The sequence below is a fragment of the Euphorbia lathyris genome, chromosome 1 (genome assembly GCF_963576675.1).
Source record: "Euphorbia lathyris chromosome 1, ddEupLath1.1, whole genome shotgun sequence".
Classification (NCBI taxonomy): Eukaryota; Viridiplantae; Streptophyta; class Magnoliopsida; order Malpighiales; family Euphorbiaceae; genus Euphorbia; species Euphorbia lathyris.
In genome coordinates, this window is record NC_088910.1 from 2245031 (window position 1) to 2265800 (window position 20770).

Sequence of the window (20770 nt, forward strand, 5' to 3'; positions counted from 1 at the left end):
CGCGTACCCGCACCCGTATGCGTACCGGTATCAGTGCTTCATAGATATATACCCTAGCTAAGAATTTCGGCCCACACACTTTTTAGGGTCAAAAATCTCTCTCAAACTTTACTCAAAGAATTACCTACTTCGCCCATTTGTATCTTAGTTCGTGTGGATATACTAAATGCAATCTACACTTGGTTGCTATTCAAGGTTGATAAAGAACGTGTTGGTTTCGACTTGACCAAGTTTGTGAAAGAAGATTGATAGAGCTGCGTGAGCACTTCGTTTGCAATGGTAGATAGTTCTTCAGACAATATACATACGTTTAACCCTTTTGATATGAAATAACGATTAACGAATACTATGGTTAAAGGAAATATAACATTTTTGTTTTTCGTTGCGCGTACTTCTTCTATTTCCTAATAAAGAGAAAATGGAAGAGTTTTTTTTTTACTGCACCATTTGATAGTTAAATCACAGTCAATCCAATCGTTTCAATTTTTCGGCAATGTATGACTAAAATTGATTTTGCTTGAAAACATTAGATTTAAATTTTCATTGTTTTATAAGTTAGAGCTGAACCAAAATTTACTTTAAATTTAGACTTTATTAAAAAAAAAAGGCCTAATACATTTTATCTAAAAACTGCAACTGATTCCCTGAACTTCAAAGTGTTACAATTAACTCTCTCAACTTATTTATTTGAAATAAATAACCCTTTAAATATCGGTGACAACCTGTGATAGTTGTAATGTTTGAAGTTCCAATCATGCGATCCTACGTGACATTTGATTAGGGATGATAACGGGTAGGGTACTCGCGGGTAGTGTCATTCCCAAACTCTTACCAATTTATTTTTTAATTACCTGTACTCGTCCCATTACCCTAACATGTATATGTTTTGCATTCCATACCCGTCCCATTTAAAACATAATAATATTTTTTTATCATATAAAAGAGTTACGACAGGTAACGGGTACCGGGTACAATAGGGGTATTCCCATACATGTCCCATTACCCTAACAAGTAATGGTTTTGATCTCATACCCTTTTATATAGGGTAGTGGTAGTTTCATTAGGGTCGGGTAGTGCCGGATACCCAACGGGTATAGTACCCATTGCCATCCTTATATGCAATCCTACGTAGCATTTGATGAGTTATTTGCTTCAAATTAGACCTGTTCATGGGCTGGGTCGGGCCGGACTTGATATATATATTTACTTTGTCCAAGCCCAACCCAGCCCGTATTATATTCACATCGGGCTCGAACCGGGCTGGGCTGAGTTAAAGAAACTAATTCCCAAATCCAACTCAACCCGTCCAACTAATATGAATATATATTAATTAAAAAATAAATCAAAAATAAAAATTAATTATAATTATAAAAAATAAAAATACAATTAAATTTTAATAAATTAGCGAGGAAGAAATTTTGTGCGAAAACTCAACTTATATTCATTTTTATTAAATAGATACTTTTTTTTTGGTGATTGAGGAAGGGCTAAGCCCCGAACAAAACAAAGGAGCTAGAGAAGACTCCTAAACTGCAAACCAAGCAAAACAAACAAAAAAACCGAAAGAGAAAACAAAGTTCAGTCAAGGCTTGTGTTTCTCAAATCAGCATGGAGGATATCCAGAAGGCCTGCAGGCGGCCTCTCACACTCGTGATGACCTAAAGGGTAAGTTCCTGCGAAGTTCGCCAACCAATCCGCTGCTCTGTTTCCCTCCCTGTGAGAGTGAGCAACCCGGGCATCCCATCTCTGATCTAGTAAATTCTGACAAGCCTCAATGAGCCAGTAGTGCCGATGATTACCTGAACTAGAAGAATTCACACAGTTAACTACTACGAGCGTATCCACCTCACAGATCACTTTTCTGAACCCCAATTTCCAAGCCAGACTGATCCCGTAGTATAAGCCCTAGAGTTCCGCTAGCATGGCTGTGCTAATCCCCAAATTACAGACAAAGCCTCCTAGCCAATTACCGTCTGTATCCCGAATCAGGCCTCCACACGAAGCCGCCCCGGGGTCCCCTTTGCTCGCCCCATCGCTATTAACCTTTACCCAATTCTCCCTCGGAGCTTTCCACAACAAATTCCGATTCTGGCAACCTTGGTTTTGCAGGCCACCGCTGTTTCTAGTTCCGTTCAGCCTCCGTCTGCCCCGAATCATTTCCCTTGCCTGGAAACTGATAAAAGACGGTTTGTCCACTATTTCTGGTTTGGCTTCGTCGAAGATCTTCTCGTTTCTCCATCGCCAAATCCACCAGCAGCCAATAGCAAATATCGATCTCCAATCCACTTCCTTCCATTTTTCCCTGCTCTGGATGTTCAATTGAATCCATTCTCTCAAATCTCCGGCGAAAAATTGCTGCTTCAAACGGCTTGGGACGAACTGCTTCCAAATTTGGCTCGCCTCCGGACAGTCCCGTAGAATATGCAGATTTGATTCCGATTTTTTTACAAACTTTGCATTCATCTGTATCGCTCAGGTGCCTCCTGACCCGTCTTTCATTCGACAGAGTCGCATCATGGTTTATAGTCCAAATAAAATAACGGATTCTCTCGGTGACCTCCAAATCCCAGACTAGTTTCCAGTCCTGACCCTCGCCCTCTATATCCATACTCTCCATTTCCTCCATTTGCAGCCCATTTATTAAACAGATACTGGTGTTCAGTTTTGGTTGATAACAAATTTTTATCACATGTTTTTTTTTGAAGAAGAAATTTTTATCACATGTTTTTAATCGCTGAAATAATGGCTCAGCTAAAGTTTGATTTCATTTACACTAACAAATTGAAAATCTAATAAAATATTATAACTATTACCTAATATAAATACATATAACTAAAAAATTAAAAATCTAATAAAACATTATCCATTGTTGGAGCAGCTCCGAGGCAAATTTTCATTTTGGTCTTCCCTATTCCCAATTCTTTATATTTCTATCCTCAATTTCTATTTTTTTTCTAATCCATTTATATAAATTCTTCCTTATAGAGTATATTCCATACTTTCTTCTATTTCAACTACTTTTTACTTCTAATTTATCACATAATTATTTTATTAATTCCTCATTAATTTGGGGAAACATAGATTATTTCCCAATCTTAGGAAAGAATGGATTTCTTCCCTACAATTAGGAAGACAACGGGGAAGGTTGGACTGCCAACTCTCCCCAATTCACCATTTTCAACCCTCAATATGGGGAGGGTTGGAGATGCTCTTACCTTACCTAATATATATACATACATATAAATAAATAAGGGCGGGCCGGGTCGGGCTAGTTCGGGTTTTCAAAACAAATCCCAACCCCAACCCATTTTATGTACAAGCTTGTACAGGTTCGGGCCGGGCCGGGCCAAATGAAAAATATACATGTCCAAGCCCAATCCAGAGAGAGCGGGTTTGGGCGAGCTGGACGGACCAACGGGTCTATGAACAATTCTATTTCAAATATACAAGTCGTAACATTTTAAAAGTTAGAAATCGGTTGCACTTTTTGGACAACTTGAACGGACTGAGATGCAGGGGTGTGGATCGGTATAAAACCGAACCGAACTGAACCGAAAAAACCGAATACTGAAATGATCAAAATAATTCAAACCGACACCGAACCGAATAATAGGTAAAACCGAACCAAAATATGCAGTTTGGTTCGGTTTAAACCGAACAAACCGAATTAAGTTAAAAATAACAAATAACAAATAAAAATCACTATATTTTCCCATTAAATTTACCTCAACAACAACAAAAATTGAAATATTTCTAAAATATATCTATATTGAGTTATTATCTCAACAATAATAATAAAAAGTAAACTTGTATAATCAAATATATATATATATATATAATTCGGTGCGGTTCGGTTTTTTTACATTTTCTATTAAACCGAACCAAACCGAACCGAACCGAATACTGAAATACATTTAAAATTAAAACCGATACCAAATCAAATTGTTAAAAAAACCGAACTGAACAACGAATTCACTCGGTTCGGTTCGGTATACGGTTTAAACCGAACCGATGCTTACGGAAAAAAAGAAGAAAAAAATCCCAAAATGGATGGTAGGACCCAGAACAGAAACACTATTACTGACATAGAAAGCAGAGTCCCTTTCCTGGTAAATAAATAAATGTAAAAGCGCCTAAATTGAGCACTTCAAAGGAATCCAAAACCCTAAAAAAAAGATATCTCCATGTCCAAAAAATCCCCTCTCCAGGCACGTCTGTTTCTCCTAAACCCTTCTTCTTCTTCTTCTTCTCTCTCTCGCCATTACTCTGATAAAAAAAATGCTGCTTCTTATCTGATTCTTCTTCTTTTTCTAAACTATTCAACTTTGTTTTTTTATTCAAATACTAATATTCACTGAATATACATTATGGATTTTGAAACCGAATCGCAGAAGAAGAAATTTGGAGCTGAGGTTTTTGGAGATGTCTACGGTGTTACTACTATGGTCCTTCCCAAAGACCTTCACCGGAATAAGATTGATCCTCCTCCGTTTCATCTCCGGTTTCAACTTCCCGATCTCAGAGTAAGTTTCTCCTTTACTTCTTTGTTTAGGCCTAAAACTATGTTGCACGCGTTTCTGCATTTCGGTGTCCATTTTCAATTTTAGGTTATTTTAGGAAAGTTATGTTTTAGAAATAACTTGTCATTGTTCATGTCCGTTTCCTTGCAGGGCCTAATACATCCCAGTTCCCAATTTGTCCAAAAACTGCAATGGACCATGAACTTTAAAACTTCACAAACTTTACAATTAACCCCTCAACTTGCTTCTTTGCCAGTTTTTTTGGACATATTTTGTATCTGTTGTAAGTAGGGATGACAGTTATCCTGCACTACCAGACCCTAATGGTAGTATCCGTACTAAAAGGGTATGAGGTTATGGGATCAAAACTACGGGTAATGGGACGGATATGGGAATATTCCAGAATACCTGTTATAACTCTTTTATATATTAAGAAGTATTATTGTTTTTTAGATTTTATTCTTGAACTATTGAGTGGTATCCCTAAGCTAATTTATTCTTATAAGGTTCAATTTGTTCAATTTTTAGTTAACTAATTTATTAAATTTATACTTTGTTAAATTTGTAATATTTTTTGTTTTATTAATCGATTCTTAACGGGTAAGGGTATCTGTGGGTACCCGTGAATTAAATGGGACGGGAATGAGATGCAAAAAGTATACCCGTTAGGGTAATGAGACGGGTACGGGTAATTAAAAAATAAACGGGTAAGGGTTTGGGATTGACACTACCCACGGGTACCCTACTCGTTGCCAATCCTAGTTGTAATGTTTTTTTTTGGGTTTAGGGGTTATTTGGGGGTTTATTTGTTTCAAATAAGCAAATTGAGGGTTTATTTGTTCCAAATAAGGAAGTTGAGAGATAGTAAGTTGAGGTAATAGTAACAGGTCAGTTGCAGTTTGAGGGGAAACTGAAATTTCATTAGACTAATTTATAATCCTAATATCTGATTATTATCAAAATCCGGAGTATTTTTGTTTTTTTTTGTCTTTTAATTGTCCTTTGTTTGGTTCTTAGCTTTATGATAAGATGGGATCTGTGCTATAGTACCCTAGTGACTACTTCTATGCCTGAAGTAACTCATAAAAAGTATGGCGAGGCCTTTGACCGGCGAGTCTACGCTGATGTCTAAGTTAGCATAGTTTAGGACGGGAGCACTAAACAATTGAGTAATAATTACAATAGAGCATCTAAGGGGATTCTATGCTTGAATTAAGACAACAAAATTATCAAGGGCGAGGCCGTTGACCGCGAGTCTATGTCTAATTTAGCAGAGTTTAGGACGAGAGCACTACACAATTGAGTAATAATTGCAATAGATGTGCTTATTATGTACTTTGACTATGAAGTTGCATTCTATTTATAGGGCATCCAAGGTGATTCTATGTCTGAATTAAGACAGAAAAATTATGAAGGTGAGGCTGTTGACCGGCGAGTCTACTCCGATGTCTAATTTAGTAGAGTTTAGGACGAGAACACTAAATAATTGAGTAATAATTGCAATAGATGTGTGTATGTACTTCGATTATGAAGTCGCATTCTATTTATAGGGCGTCAGGGGAAAATCATAAGGTGAAGATGTTTGCCCTAACTTCCTGGAAGGACAGCTGTTGGCTTCCGAGTAGTGGATGTATTTTAGGTAGTTATTAATACACTCGAATTGATATTCCTTAATCCTAGGCGTGAATCAGGGGTGCTGATCCGAAGAGGATTTGGAGTGTATCTCACTGTCCACGTGTCGTGAATGTGTTTTATTCCAATACAGTTCGGATATGAGGGTCCTCCTTGCTTCGTACTTCTCTATTGGCTTAGGATGAGGACATTTGTATCCTGATAGTATTTATACGATATCACTTTGCTATTTGTTTCTGTTACTATTAATTAATTTCACTTTTGGGTCATTGTTGCTCTTGTTTTGATATTATGATTCTCTGATTTCATACCTTTTTATTTGGGGCTTATTAGTTGATACCTATGTTGCATGGAAACGGAAACTGAAACGGAAACCAGTAAACATTATTTCTAAAAAAATATAGCTAGGAAACGGTATTGGAAACGAAAAAGAATCGGAAACAGATATGAAATGCGGAAACGCTAATGAAGAAGAGTTTCGTGCAACATAGGTTGATACACTTGCCTTGTATATCCTGCTTATTGCTAACACAAATACAATGTTTATGCATCTCAGGGTTTGGTTAAGAATAGAGAAGTTGGTGAGTTTCTCAGCGGGGCTTTAGCTGGGGCTATGACCAAAGCTGTACTTGCTCCGTTAGAGACCATCAGGTTAGTGTTGATGATGAGTGATCCTTTATGTACTTTTCCAAGTTCTTTTAGAGTTTAATTGAGGCGCATCCAAGGTTCATTTGCACTGAAACGGGCCCTGAAACGGAAACGGAAACGTACACGGGGAAAACGTTATTTCTAAAAAAATATAGCTAGGAGAGGAAAAGAAACGGAAATGGACATCAAAAGCGAAAACGCTACTGAAGAAGAGTTTCCGTCTATGTGCACGGAAGCTCTTCTTTAGTAGCGTTTCTGCCTTTGGTGTCTGTTTCCGTATCCATTACCGTTTCCTAGCTATATTTTTTAGAAATTATGTTTCTCGGTTTCCGTTTCTATGCAACATAGGTTTTCCTAAATTATGAGAACTTATATAAGTTCAAACCAAGATTATGGGTGTTGATGGAAATCATGGGATCCTTCGAGTTTCACTTGTTCTACAGTCTCCCGTCCCTGGGCATAGGCCGGGAGTGCGGCCGCCCAGGGCTAAAAGGGGCCCAAATTTTTTTTTTTTTTGACTATATATATTCATTTTTTTATTTATTATAAATGTAGTTATAATACTCATTCAAGTCTAAAATAATATGACATTTTAGGCTTAAAATGTGCCCAAATTTATATTTTAAATTTTTAAGTACATTTTTTTTTATTAAGGGTCCCTTATCTCTTATTTCGCCTAGGCCCCATAAAATGTCAGGACCAGTCCGATCCTATCATTGGACTAGGATCTTGAGCAAAAGACTGAAGTTCTAATTGAAACGGGCACTGAAACGGAAACACAAACGTACACCTGGAAAACGTTATTTCTAAAAAAATATAGCTAGGAACGGAAAAGAAACAGAAATGGACACCAAACGTGAAAACGTTACTGAAGAAGAGTTTCCGTCTATCTGCATGGAAGCTCTTCTTTAGTAGCGTTTCCACGTTTCGTGTCTGTTTCCGTTTCCATTACCGTTTTCTAGCTATATTTTTTAGAAATAACGTTTCTTGGTGTCCGTTTCTGTGCAACATGGGTTTTCCTAGATTATGAAGGCTTATATAAGTTCAAACCAAGATTATGGGTGTTGATGGAAATCATGGGATCCTTCTGAGTTTAACTTGTTCTACAGTGTCTCTACTCAAAATTCTATCATTGGACTAGGATCTTGAGTAAAAGACTGAAGTTCTAATTGAAATAGAATTCTATGTCAAACAACATTTTTTGAAGTTTAAAGGCTTCCTTAATCATTGAATATTACAATTTACATGATACCGTTTTCCAATATCTGCATAGAGACATTTGATTTTTTTTTTTTGGGTAGAGACTGTATTGCGGCTTTTGCCATTATGTTCCAATTTCTTAATCATATTGATTGCTTCTCAACATGTGAAATATACAGAACAAGAATGGTGGTTGGTGTTGGATCCAGAGACATTTCTGGTAGTTTCTGTGAGATTATTGAGCATCGGGGTTGGCGAGGACTTTGGGCTGGAAATGCAATTAATATGATCCGTATAGTCCCTACCCAAGCAATTGAGCTCGGAACTTTTGAGTTTGTCAAGCGTACTATGACATCAGCTCAAGAGAAATGGAATGAAACTGGTTGTCCAAAAATAAACATTGGTCCTCTCAGCTTGACCATTCCTCTCTCCTGGTTATCCCCAGTTGCTGTTGCTGGTGCTTCTGCTGGAATTTCTAGCACGCTTGTATGTCATCCCCTTGAAGTTTTGAAGGTATTGTGGCCATGGTTATTGTCCGTATAACAAAAAATGATGAAGCTGAATTAGTTCATTTGTTTTGCCTTTCGTATAGCACCTATCTGCTACTTGACTCTGTTCTTAACTATTGTAAATTTCACCGAATTTATTCCTCGTATAGGGCTAGAGAATCTTTAAGATATGAAAAAATGTAGTAGTTTATTTGTCTATTATTTCTAATGATGAAGCTGAATTAGTTCATCTGTTTCGCCTTTCGTAAAGCACCTACGTGCTACTTGACTCTGTGTTCTTTTTGATGCCGTAATCTCGCTTTTTTTCTTCGGCTTGAGCATGTTTTCTAGTGGTCTACCTGCATAGTTTGGCTTAGCTATTGTAAATTTCTCCGAATTTATTTCTCTTATAGCATAGCACTAGAGGATCTTTAAGATATTATGAAAAAACTTAGTAGTTTATTTGTCTATTATTTCCAACGATAAGGCTCAATTAGTTCATTGTTTTGCCTTTCGTAAAGCACCTATATGCTACTTGACTCTGTGTTCTTTTTTGATGCTGTAATCTCGCTTTTTTCTTCGGCTTGAGCATGTTTTCTAGTTGTCTACCTGCATAGTTTGGCTTAGCTATTATAAATTTCTCCAAATTTGATCCTCTTATAGAGCTAGAGAATCCTTAAGATATGAAAAAACGTAGTAGTTTGTTTGTCTATTATTTCTAAAGATGAAGCTCAATTAGTTCATTTGTTTTGCCTTTCGTAAACTCCTATCTGTTACTTGACTCTGTATTCTTTTTGATGCCATAATCTGGCTTTCTTCTTCGGATTGAGCATGTTTTCTAGTGGTCTACCTGCATAGTTTGGTTATGCTATTGTAAATTCTCCAAATTTATTCCTCTTATAGCGCTAGACAATCCTTAAGATATGAAAAAACGTAGTAGTTTATTTGTCTATTATTTCTAATGATGAAGCTGAATTAGTTCATTTGTTTCGCCTTTCGTAAAGCACCTATCTGCTACTTGACTCTGTATTCTTTTTGATGCCATAATCTCGCTTTCTTCTTCTAGCATTTTGATTCGGCTTGAGCATGTTTTCTGGTGGTTTACCTGCATAGTTTGGCTTAGCTATTGTAAATTTCTCCGAATTTATTCCTCTTATAGCGCTAGAGAATCTTTAAGATATGAAAAAACATAGCAGTTTGTTTGTCTATTATTTCTAAAGACGAAGCCCAATTAGTTCATTTGTTTCACCTTTCGTAAAGCACCTACGTGCTACTTGACTCTGTTCTTTTTTATGCCATAATCTTGCTTTTTTCTTCGGCTTGAGCATGTTTCTAGTGGTCTACCTGCATAGTTTGGCTTACCTATTGTAAATTTATCCAAATTTATTCCTCTTATAGTGCTAGAGAATCTTTGAGATGTGAAAAAACATAGTAGTTTGTTTGTCTATTATTTCTAAAGATGAAGCTCAATTAGTTCATTTGTTTTGCCTTTCGTAAACTCCTATCTGTTACACGACTCTGTATTCTTTTTGATGCCATAATCTGGCTTTCTTCTTCGGCTTGAGCATGTTTTCTAGTGGTCCACCTGCATAGTTTGGTTATGCTATTGTAAATTCTCCAAATTTATTCCTCTTATAGCGCTAGAGAATCTTTAAGATATGAAAAAACGTAGTTTATTTGTCTATTATTTCTAATGATGAAGCTGAATTAGTTCATTTGTTTCACCTTTCGTAAAGCACCTATCTGCTACTTGACTCTGTATTCTTTTTGATGCCATAATCTCGCTTTCTTCTTCTAGCATTTTGATTCGGCTTGAGCATGTTTTCTGGTGGTTTACCTGCATAGTTTGGCTTAGCTATTGTAAATTTCTCCGAATTTATTCCTCTTATAGCGCTAGAGAATCTTTAAGATATGAAAAAACATAGTAGTTTGTTTGTCTATTATTTCTAAAGACGAAGCTCAATTAGTCCATTTGTTTCACCTTTCGTAAAGCACCTACGTGCTACTTGACTCTGTGTTCTTTTTTATGCCATAATCTTGCTTTTTTCTTCGGCTTGAGCATGTTTCTAGTGGTCTACCTGCATAGTTTGGCTTACCTATTGTAAATTTATCCAAATTTATTCCTCTTATAGTGCTAGAGAATCTTTAAGATATGAAAAAAACGTAGTAGTTTATTTGTCTATTATTTCTAATGATGAAGCTGAATTAGTTCATTTGTTTTGCTTTTCGTAAAGCACGTATTTGCTACTTGACTCTGTATTCTTTTTGATGCCATAATCTTGCATTTTTCTCCTGCTTGAGCATGTTTTCTAGTGGTCTACCTGCATAGTTTGGCTTAGCTATTGTACATTTCGCCAAATTTATTCCTCTTATAGCGTTAGATGATCTTTGAGATATGGAAAAACATAGTAGTTTGTTCGTTTATTATTTCTAAACAAATTGATTATTGCTTGCAGGACCGACTGACAGTAAGTCCCAACTTGTACCCTAATTTAAGCATTGCAGTTAGCAAAATATATAGTGAGGGAGGGATAGGCGCCTTTTATTCTGGTATTTTCCCTACGCTGATTGGCATGCTTCCGTACAGTACATGCTACTATTTCATGTATGAGACGATGAAGAAAAATTACTGTAAATCAAAGAAGAAGAAGTCATTAAATCGTCCCGAGATGCTCTTGGTTGGAGCTCTTGCAGGTGAGGATCTTAGAAATTGTTTGTTCATCTTGCTCATATAGAAAAGTTTCTTTCATCTTTCTAGGATAATGTTGACCTCTTGTATAAACTTAGATACATAGCTATCAAATTGAGATTCGACTATATATCCGGCTCAAAATAGAGCTGAATCATACGATGCAAATTGTGAATCATATGATTCTGTGATAATTTAGATCCGGCTCGAAATAGAGCTGAATCGACTTGAATCGTATGATTCAAATCGTGAATCATAAGATTCTGTGATAATTTCGATTCGCCCTATGGATCCGGCTCGAAATAGGGATGAATCAACACGAATCATACAAATCGAATGGTGAATCTTAAGATTCTAATACCAGTGCTTAGATAATGATCTTAGCCAAATGTACGCATAATGTAAAGCGAGTCTCAATCCTCCTGTATATAGAACTCACTTTGGAAATCTCTAGTTGTATTTCAGACACTAATAGATAGAAATCCCGAAATGAAGAAGCCACCTGCGTGCTTTAGATAACCGATATGGATTGGCATTAACAAGAACATTAATATAATGTTTAATTTCAGTTATTGTGATATCCTTACCTAGAGTAATAAGAGTTTCCCCTATAGATTCGGCTCGAAATAGAGCTGAATCGACTCGAATCGTGAATCTTATGATTCTATTATTCTAATAACAGTTCTTAGATAATGATTTTAGCCAAATGTACTCATAATTTAAAGCTGAGTCTCAATCCTCCTGTGTATTGGCAGAACTCACTTGGGAAATCTCTATATTTCAGACACTTGTAGATAGTAACCCCATAATGAATAAGCCACCTGCGTGTTTTAGATAACCGATATGGGTTGGCATTAACGAGAACATTAATGTGATGTTTTATTTTGGTTATTGTGATATCCCGACAAGGGTGCTAGAAACGTTGTAGGCATATGGATCTTATTATCTTCGTACCTTCATTTTCGTCTTCTCAGGTTTTACAGCTAGCACAATCAGCTTTCCTCTAGAGGTTGCAAGGAAACGACTGATGGTTGGAGCTCTACAGGGTAAGTGTCCACCGAACATGGCAGCAGCGCTATCAGAGGTGATCCGGGAAGAGGGTTTCATTGGACTTTACAGAGGGTGGAGAGCAAGTTGTTTAAAGGTAATGCCTTCCTCCGGCATCACTTGGATGTTTTACGAAGCTTGGAAAGATGTATTGCTTGCAGAAAGACGACTTGTATGATCGATCGATTAAGTACGTAAGATCCCGTTTTTTGGGGGCTAAATATTGATTTCAATCATAAACTTGAGGTGGAAAATTACCATTTAGGTTGCTGGAGATTCAGGATTTGATATCTCCAATTTACAGGCTAAATAGATGAGATTGGGCTGCTATTTTTATTTGTGTGCGCCCATTGCGAGATTCCTGACCGATGTAGTAAAATTTTGGTGCCTCATTGTATGAACCAATTTTATATTAACAAAATTTTGTATTCCCTGATTCGATGGTACGTAGGGCTGTAATCGAGCTGAGTTAGGCCGATTTTTGATCTAACTCATGCTCGGCTCATTAGAAAATTGATGAGCTCGAGTTCAATATCTTGTTCGAACTTGTTGTGAGCAGCTCGTTAATTGTTTTCATCAACTTACTAATTATGTTCATTGCGAGATTCCAAACCAATTTAGTAAAATTTTGGTGCCTCATTGTATGAACCAATTTTATATTTGTTTTCCCTGATTCGATGGTATGTAGGGATGTAATCGAGCTGAGATGGGCTGAGTTTTGATCTACTCATGCTCGGCTCATTAGAAAATTGACGAGCTCGAGCTCACTTGTTCGTGGAACTTCGGTCGCGAACAACTTACTAATTGTGTTCATTTCGAGATTCCTGACCAATGTAGTAAAATTTTGGTGCCTCATTGTATGAACCAATTTTATATTAACAAAATTTTGTATTCGCTGATTCGATGGTATGTAGGGCTGTAATCGAGTTGAGCTGGGCTGAGTTTTGATCTACTCATGCTCGGCTCATTAGTTAGAACATTGACGAGCTCGAGTTCAAAAATCTTGTTCGTGAACTTGTGAGCGGCTCGTTAATTGTTTTCGTGAACAACTTACTAATTATGTTCATTGCGAGATTCCTGATCAATGTAGTAAAATTTTGGTGCCTCATTGTATGAACCAATTTTATATTCCCTGATTCGATGGTACGTAGGGCTGTAATCGACCGGAGCTGGGTGGAGTTTTGATCTATTCATGCTCGGCTCGTTAGAAAATTGACGAGCTTGAGCTCAATATCTTGTTCGCTAACTTGTTGTGAGCAGCTCGTTAATTGTTTTTGTGAACTTCGCTCGTGAACAAAAGTAAAATTTTGGTGCGTCATTTGTATGAACCAGTTTTATATTAACAAATTTTTGTATTCCCTGATTCGATGGTACGTAGGGCTGTAATCGAGCGGAGCTGGGCTGAGTTTTGATCTACTCATGCTCGGGTCGTTAGAAAATTGACGAGCTCAAGGTCAATATCTTGTTCGTGAACTTGTTGTGAGCTGCTCGTTAATTGTTTTCGTGAACTTTGGTCGTGAAGAACTTACTAATTATGCTCATTGCGAGATTCCTGACCAATGTATTAAAATTTTGGTGCCTCATTGTATGAACCAAATTTATATTAACAAAATTTTGTTTTCCCTGATTCTTTCCTTAGGGGACCACTTATGTTGTTGCATTTTAGGCTGTAAATGAGTCTAGCCGCTCATTCGGTTCGATAAAAGTTTGACTGTTTTTGTTTCGATTTATAAATGAGCAGAGTTTGAACATGGCGAAACTCGGTTTGAAAGCTTGCGAGCAGGCAAGTTCGATTATAATGTTCATGAATTGAGCAAATTTGTTTCAATTATTTTTTTGGGGAAAGTTCAAATAAAACCCATGTGGTTTCACTAATTTTCAGATAAAAGACTGTGATTTACTTTTTGTCAAAACGGGGACTGAGGTTTCACACTTTTAATAATGCTATTAAAACTATCTTTAACGACCTGAAAATGAAAATTTCCAAGAACTAAAGTTGTTCAATGTCATATTTTCTATGGAACTACATTTTCAATTTTAGAAAATCATCTTTTTTGGAACTTTCTCTCTCTAAACATTAACTTTCTCTCTCTTTACCAAACATCATCTAAATAATCTCGAAATTAAAAAGTTGAAGAATTAAAGTTGCTTAGAATATTAGCAGTTCTTAAAATATGTCATTTTTGAAGTTGTTAAGGGTGATTTTAATAGTATCAATCGAAAATTATTTTACTAAAGTTGAAAACCTCAGTCCTCGTTTTGACAAAAAGTAAACCACAATCCTTTATCAGAAAATTAGTGAAACCACATGGGTTTTATTTGAACTTTATCCTTATTTTTTTTAATAATAGTATTTCTGCAAAGGGAAAATGTATAATATTGTAGTTTTGTAGGTTTCAAATAGTTTTATGTTAAAAAAATTCAAATAAACATAAATAAATGAGCTATTGTCGAACAGAGTTCATAAACAAAATTAACGAGTTGTTCTATATTCTAATTACATATCATAAAGTCAAATATCTAATAGCATATTGATTGCAATCTACAATGAAGCTGGTGAAAAGATGTTTCAGTTTACATTATAATCAAGTAAGTATTTTATTGGCAAAAAGCATCCTGAGGCCCCTGATTTTTCATTGTTTGGTGCATTAAGCCCTCGATCTTTTATTTAGACACATTGAGCCTCTGATCTTTCACCATTTGGTACATTAAGCCCTCGATCTTTCATTTAGACACATTGAACCCTTGATCTTTCATATATGAGTGTATTAGGTCCTTCCATAAATCAATTAATATATAGGTTTATTAAGGGCATGTTTGGTGTGACAACAAATGATGTTCTAAAAATAACAAATTCTAAAATAAAAAATATATTATACAAATTAATAAAAATAATTTAAATAAAAAATAAAAAATTTATTGAACACAATAAAACCTTGTTTTTCGATAATTATGTTCTAAAAATAAAAATAATGTTAAAATTGAAGCACATTTTGTGAAAATAAGAAATGTAATTTTATCAATAACAAGTAACTACAAACAACTGTTCATGAAAAGCTCCAAAATGTTGCAGTGTCCAGAGAAAATGCGAAACGCTGCAGTTATATAAACCTAACCAAACATTATTTAAAATTATTGATAAAATTACCCTTCTTATTTCCACAAAATGTGCATCAATTTTAACATTATTTTTATTTTTAGAGCATAATTATCGAAAAATAAGGTTTTATTGTGTTCAATAAATTTTTTATTTTTTATTTAAATTATTTTTATTAATTTGTATAATATATTTTTTATTTTAGAATTTGTTATTTTTAGAACATCATTTGTTGTCACACCAAACATGCTCTTAATAAACCTATATATTAATTGATTTACGGAAGGGCCTAATACACCCATATATGAAAGATCAAGGGTTCAATGTGTCTAAATGAAAGATCGAGGGCTTAATACACCAAATGATGAAAGATCAGGGGCTTAATGTGTAAATAAAAGATCGAAGACTTAATGCACCAAACAATAAAAGACTAGGAGCCTCAAGATGCTTTTTGCCTATTTTATAAAGAAGTTTGCATTACTCCCATTAATGGGTAAAGGAGACTCAAACAAGATTAATCTAATATTAGTTTACATTCCATTACTTCTTATTAACCTCTTCTAACCTCAATTACTTCTCATTAACCTCTTCTCTCACCTCCTTCCAAATAAAGAGCTAAAGTGATTTATTGATTTCTTAGACTTATTTAAAATAATATACGTTTTAATTTATCCGAATTTTCATTTATTTTACATAGCACTTAGAAAATTATTTGTGTCACTTTAACAAGTGTAGAGGGCTAGTAAGAAATGATCTTATAAATATGATTGGGACCTCGCAAACAATGCTCCTTCCCTAGCAGTTGTCGTTCCGCATGGGATCTTATGTAGGGGTGGGCACGGTTCAGTTAACCGGTCCATTAGATTATTTTATTAACCGAACCGAAACTATCGGTTTTTAATTTATTAAAACTAAAACCGGTCCATTAATATCGGTTAACCGTACTAATGGTTAACCAATATTTTCGGTTAGGTTTTTCGGTTATCGGTTTTTAACCATTTAAATATTGTTTTTTCAAAATGGTTAAAATGATTAATCAAAATTAATGGTTAACCATAAGTTTACATTTAAAAAAAACCATCAACTAAACTAGTCACTTGATTTAATTATTAAATCAATTTCGTTAAGTGAAAATCCTAAAAAAAAAAAGTATGATTAGAAGTGGAAACTCATTTCTCTGTAAAACAATTAGGAAGAAAAGAAAATCCAAACAAGGAGGAAGTTTCACCGGACTACAAACAGAGGCACCCAAAACGTGAAAAAAGAGAACTTGGGGGTGTTTTCCACATTCCAGAGACAGTTTATTTTACTCTATTATATATATACCATGATAGATTTAGGGTTTTGGTTTGATATAATATATAACATAAAAAATATATATAAATATATGTAAATGTTTCGGTTAACCGAAAACCATCGGTTTTTTAATATTTTGAACTGAAACCGAAGCCGAAACCGAAACTATTTTATTTTTCAACCCTAAACTGAAACCGTCGATTCGGTTAACCGATTTTTTCAGTTCGGATTATCGGTTTTTGGTTCGATTACCGGTTTGATCGGTTTATTTGCCCACCCCTAATCTTATGACAAGGGAGGCATTACATGAAAGAAAACTAGACAGAACAGGGTAAATTACAACCAATAAATTACAATTATGGTACTTAAACTTTAACTTCTTTCACACTTCGGTACCTAAATTTCATTTTCAACAAGTTCTTTTCCTTAAATGTGGGACTCAACAATTTAGTCATTCCCATACTAGAACATAACCACCACAACTATATTTTCTTGTGCGAAAATGAATTATGGATACCAAAGTGTTAAATAATGTAAAGTTTTAATATCATTGTTGTAATTTATCCATATTTTTAATGGTTAACCGACTGTAACATGTGATATTTACTATATTGTCAAGTCTAACTTAAATTCATATATATTTTTTTTTTTGTACCAAAATGAAGTATAGATACCAAAATGTAAAACAATCAGAATGTAGTTGATTAATTTTGACAAAAATGTAAAACCAGACGACACTTAGCAAAACAGAAACAACAAAAAGAAAAAGAAAAAATACCACGGACAAAAATGGGTATCTACACCTATATCACAACTCTATTCATAATACTCTTACTATGCTTCACTCTTCTAGATACCAAAATGTAAAAGAAGGAAAGTTCAGGTACTATGATTGTAATTTACATGACAAAATAGAAAGGTATCTTCAGTGCAGAGAAATGGCTATCTACTTGCTAATTTAGATTTTTATTTGGTGCTACAAACATTGGTAACAAACAATACAAAGATCATATATACAGAAACTGCAAATATTTGCAGCTATCAATATGATTCAACTAACACACTACATGCTATCTAGTTCTGAAGAACTTCCGGCAGTCCGCCTTAAAATCCAGGTGACCGGATTGCTGCTTGATTGTGAGTTCTCGGCAAGTACGTAACAACAGAACAAGCACAATGCTGTCATGAGGAAAACATAACAAACATAAATGCCAAATGTTTGTATTTAAAGTTTCATATGAATAGCAAGAAATTCACCAAATGATAATTTAATCCAAACAACCGAGAAAACCGAATATCGTAGTGCCAAAACAATTACTAACACTGAACTAAATATAAACAAACAAACAAAAAAACCGAATTTAGATAAACATAAAAACAACATATCAAAATCACTATGTTGTCTGAATAACAAAGAAAACTTGAAATACTTTTCAAAACTTCTAAAATTAAATGTGTGTATATACACTAATAAATGCATAATATGAGTAATGCAGTTCGGTTGAATTTTTTTAAAAAAATTCCATACCGAACCGAACTGAAGTACCAAAATGTAGCTAAAACTATAACCATTCCCAACTGGAACGAAAAACGGAGCTGAGTTTGTTTGGTAATTCAGTTTTTACCGAATAATGCACACCCCTAAACCTCTTGTAAGGCTTGCACCAAAAAGGGCACTTTTTTTTTTTTTTTTAATGCACTATGGTTCCTTAAATCCAGCAAAGTATAAACAATTAGATAAGTTCGACAGAATGTCCCTAACGTTTCCCCATAGCTGATGTTGCATGGAAACTCTTCTTCAATAGCGTTTCCGTGTTTAGTGTCCATTTCCATTTCTTTTTCGTTTCCATTACCGTTTCCTAGCTATATTTTTTTAGAAATAACGTTTTCTGGTGTTTGTTTCCGTGCAACATAGCCCATAGCTAAGGTTGCCGAAAAGTAAAGACAATAGACTTAGTGTATATATTGCTAACATAATCACAACTCCAACAAAAAGAGGTTCAACCTACAGCTTCTGTCTAATGGATTCAGTTTATGCAGTTGATGATGCCAGTCGGATGCAACGATAGATAACAAAGCGTTGTTTGTTTATTTTTTTCTGATTCTTTTCTTCAACTGTTCCTCGTATAACTTTTTTTTTTTTTTAACCAAATTAATGGTAAAGGAGAGAGACTTTAGGAAATGAAAAGATTCAAGGATATGCATTACCAATCAAATATTGAGAAACTTTTGATATTATTTGTTGAATGAACATAAATGTGACACAAAGAATACCAAAGACCAAATACTCATAAAAAAACTGAGGTAAAGATTTGAAGAGCATACATACCGGCATAAGCAACCGTGAAACCTGAGACCAATCGCCCCAAAGTTGATAAGACATAAAGACAAATGACAACCTGAAGAAAACATATAGAACATTAATAAATCTGATCATAATGAGATTTCTCAAAGCATTCAAATTATCAAATAAAGCACTAAGAAGTAGTATTGACTGAAAAAATCATGATATGAAACTCTGAGAAACTCTGAATTAGGATGAAACTACAGAGTTTCGGTGAAGACATCAAACTCAATCAAGGGAAGAGTTTGGGAAATATTACATCATTGGAAGATAAAACTGTCTGAAAGATAATTGCAGCTTAAGAAAGATGCTTAAAAATCTGAATTCAACACCTAATCTCTTCAATATCCATAAACAAAATTGCTTGGAATGATTGATGCTAGCCACAACAATTCAAATAAATACAGAAATTATTAATACTAAATCGCCAATAAATCTTTCAAGAACATTGAAATTACAGAGTTTCAGTGAAGACATCAATCAAACTCAAGGGAAGAGTTTGGGAAATATTACATCATTTGAAGATAAAACTGTCTGAAAGACAATTGCAGCTTAAGAATGATGCTTCAAAACATGCTTAAAAAATCTGAATTCAACACCTAATCTCTTCAATATCCATGTTAATCAAAGGCTTAATACATCATTTGCCCCTGAATTTGTCCATAAATCTTGATTGGCCCGATAGCCCCTTCAACTCGGTTGCAAAAAAGTAAGTTACATGTGGAAGTGTTGCAAGGTAGGGTACGGGGTTCTAATATTAGAGAAGACAAGTTTTATAGTTGACACAAATTATTGATTAATTCATTACATTTTAAGCAAGCTGAGAGAGGCCATGGAGACATTTTCAGCAAGTTGAGGCCTATGGAGATACTTTAAAAGTTCAGGGGCTTTTGGACAAGTTGGGGTTTCAAATGATGACAAAATTGCTTAGAATGATTGATGTTAGCCACAACAACGCAAATGAATACAGAAATTATTAATACTAAATTCCCAATAAATCATTCAAGAACATTGAAATGGCCATTGAAAAATAAAGTGATGAACTCTTAACCTTGAAAAATAGTCTCTTATCATGGCCAGTTGCTGCAACTCTCAAAACAGATTCAGCCGCCCCTATAGTATTAGCGAACCACGCAACAATATCGTTCGCCGTATCTTGAGAGATCTGCCACTCAAGTGGATCCACTGGCACCCTGCAAATACATACTTATAATCAGATAATTTGACCTAAATTGGAAAATTAGCAGGAAAATAAAATTGGGATTGAATATGCCAAAATCCCCAAAATTAGAGCGAGAAAGAGGAGGTTAACATACGAAATGTTCATTTGGCGGAAGAGAAGACCGAGAATGGCGAGAGAGCAGAGAAGGACGATGATAACATCGGAAACTAGAGAGAGGAGACTGGAATTCCGATAAGCACAGTGATAATACACCAATGTACCACAAATCAATCCTATCATCGGCTTCCCAATTTCACTTCGTTTGCTGTTGTTTGGAGTATCGGCACTATCTTCCATCTCTTGCTCTAAGAAGATTCAAGCTTTGGATACAGATGAACAGATTTGACCATGAATTTTCTCCATAGAGACGGAGACTTCTGTTTACGTGTTTGTTTCTCATTTCTCAATTTTCGGCTGCATTCCGTTCTATGGTAACCGTTGGATTGGGCTCTTTATATTCATGATCCAATGGTGGTTATTTTTCCAATGGAATATTAATCTTTCAAAGTTTGACCAACCCGATAAAAGATTACAATCTTAACTAGAAGATTGATGGTGGGGCCGTAAATGAGCCGAGCCGCTCATGA

General features: G+C 35.1%; 2 protein-coding genes across 4 annotated transcripts; one reads left to right on the top strand and one right to left on the bottom strand.

Annotated features, from left to right (window-relative positions):
- Nucleotides 1-4122: 4122 nt before the first annotated feature.
- On the top strand, nucleotides 4123-12662 carry LOC136220315 (probable mitochondrial adenine nucleotide transporter BTL1). 3 transcript variants are annotated; one of them, XM_066008134.1, is made up of 6 exons: nucleotides 4123-4208; nucleotides 4392-4523; nucleotides 6709-6803; nucleotides 8180-8513; nucleotides 10945-11182; nucleotides 12152-12662. In XM_066008134.1, exons 1-6 carry the CDS (start codon nucleotides 4185-4187, stop codon nucleotides 12400-12402), a joined length of 1074 nt encoding a protein of 357 aa, XP_065864206.1. In that variant the 5' UTR covers nucleotides 4123-4184; the 3' UTR covers nucleotides 12403-12662. The 3 variants fall into 3 exon arrangements, with proteins under 3 accessions (XP_065864206.1, XP_065864199.1, XP_065864213.1); XM_066008141.1 differs by lacking the exon at nucleotides 4123-4208 and adding an exon at nucleotides 4671-4894 and having other exon boundaries at nucleotides 4384-4523; XM_066008127.1 differs by having other exon boundaries at nucleotides 4150-4523.
- A 4792-nt stretch (nucleotides 12663-17454) lies between these two features.
- Nucleotides 17455-20560, bottom strand: LOC136220337 (reticulon-like protein B22). Its single transcript, XM_066008147.1, has 4 exons — nucleotides 20278-20560; nucleotides 20013-20154; nucleotides 18947-19016; nucleotides 17455-17796 (listed from the first exon to the last, which is right to left on the bottom strand). The coding sequence occupies exons 1-4, from the start codon at nucleotides 20478-20480 to the stop codon at nucleotides 17681-17683; spliced, it is 531 nt and encodes a 176-aa protein (XP_065864219.1). The 5' UTR covers nucleotides 20481-20560; the 3' UTR covers nucleotides 17455-17680.
- Nucleotides 20561-20770: the final 210 nt, after the last annotated feature.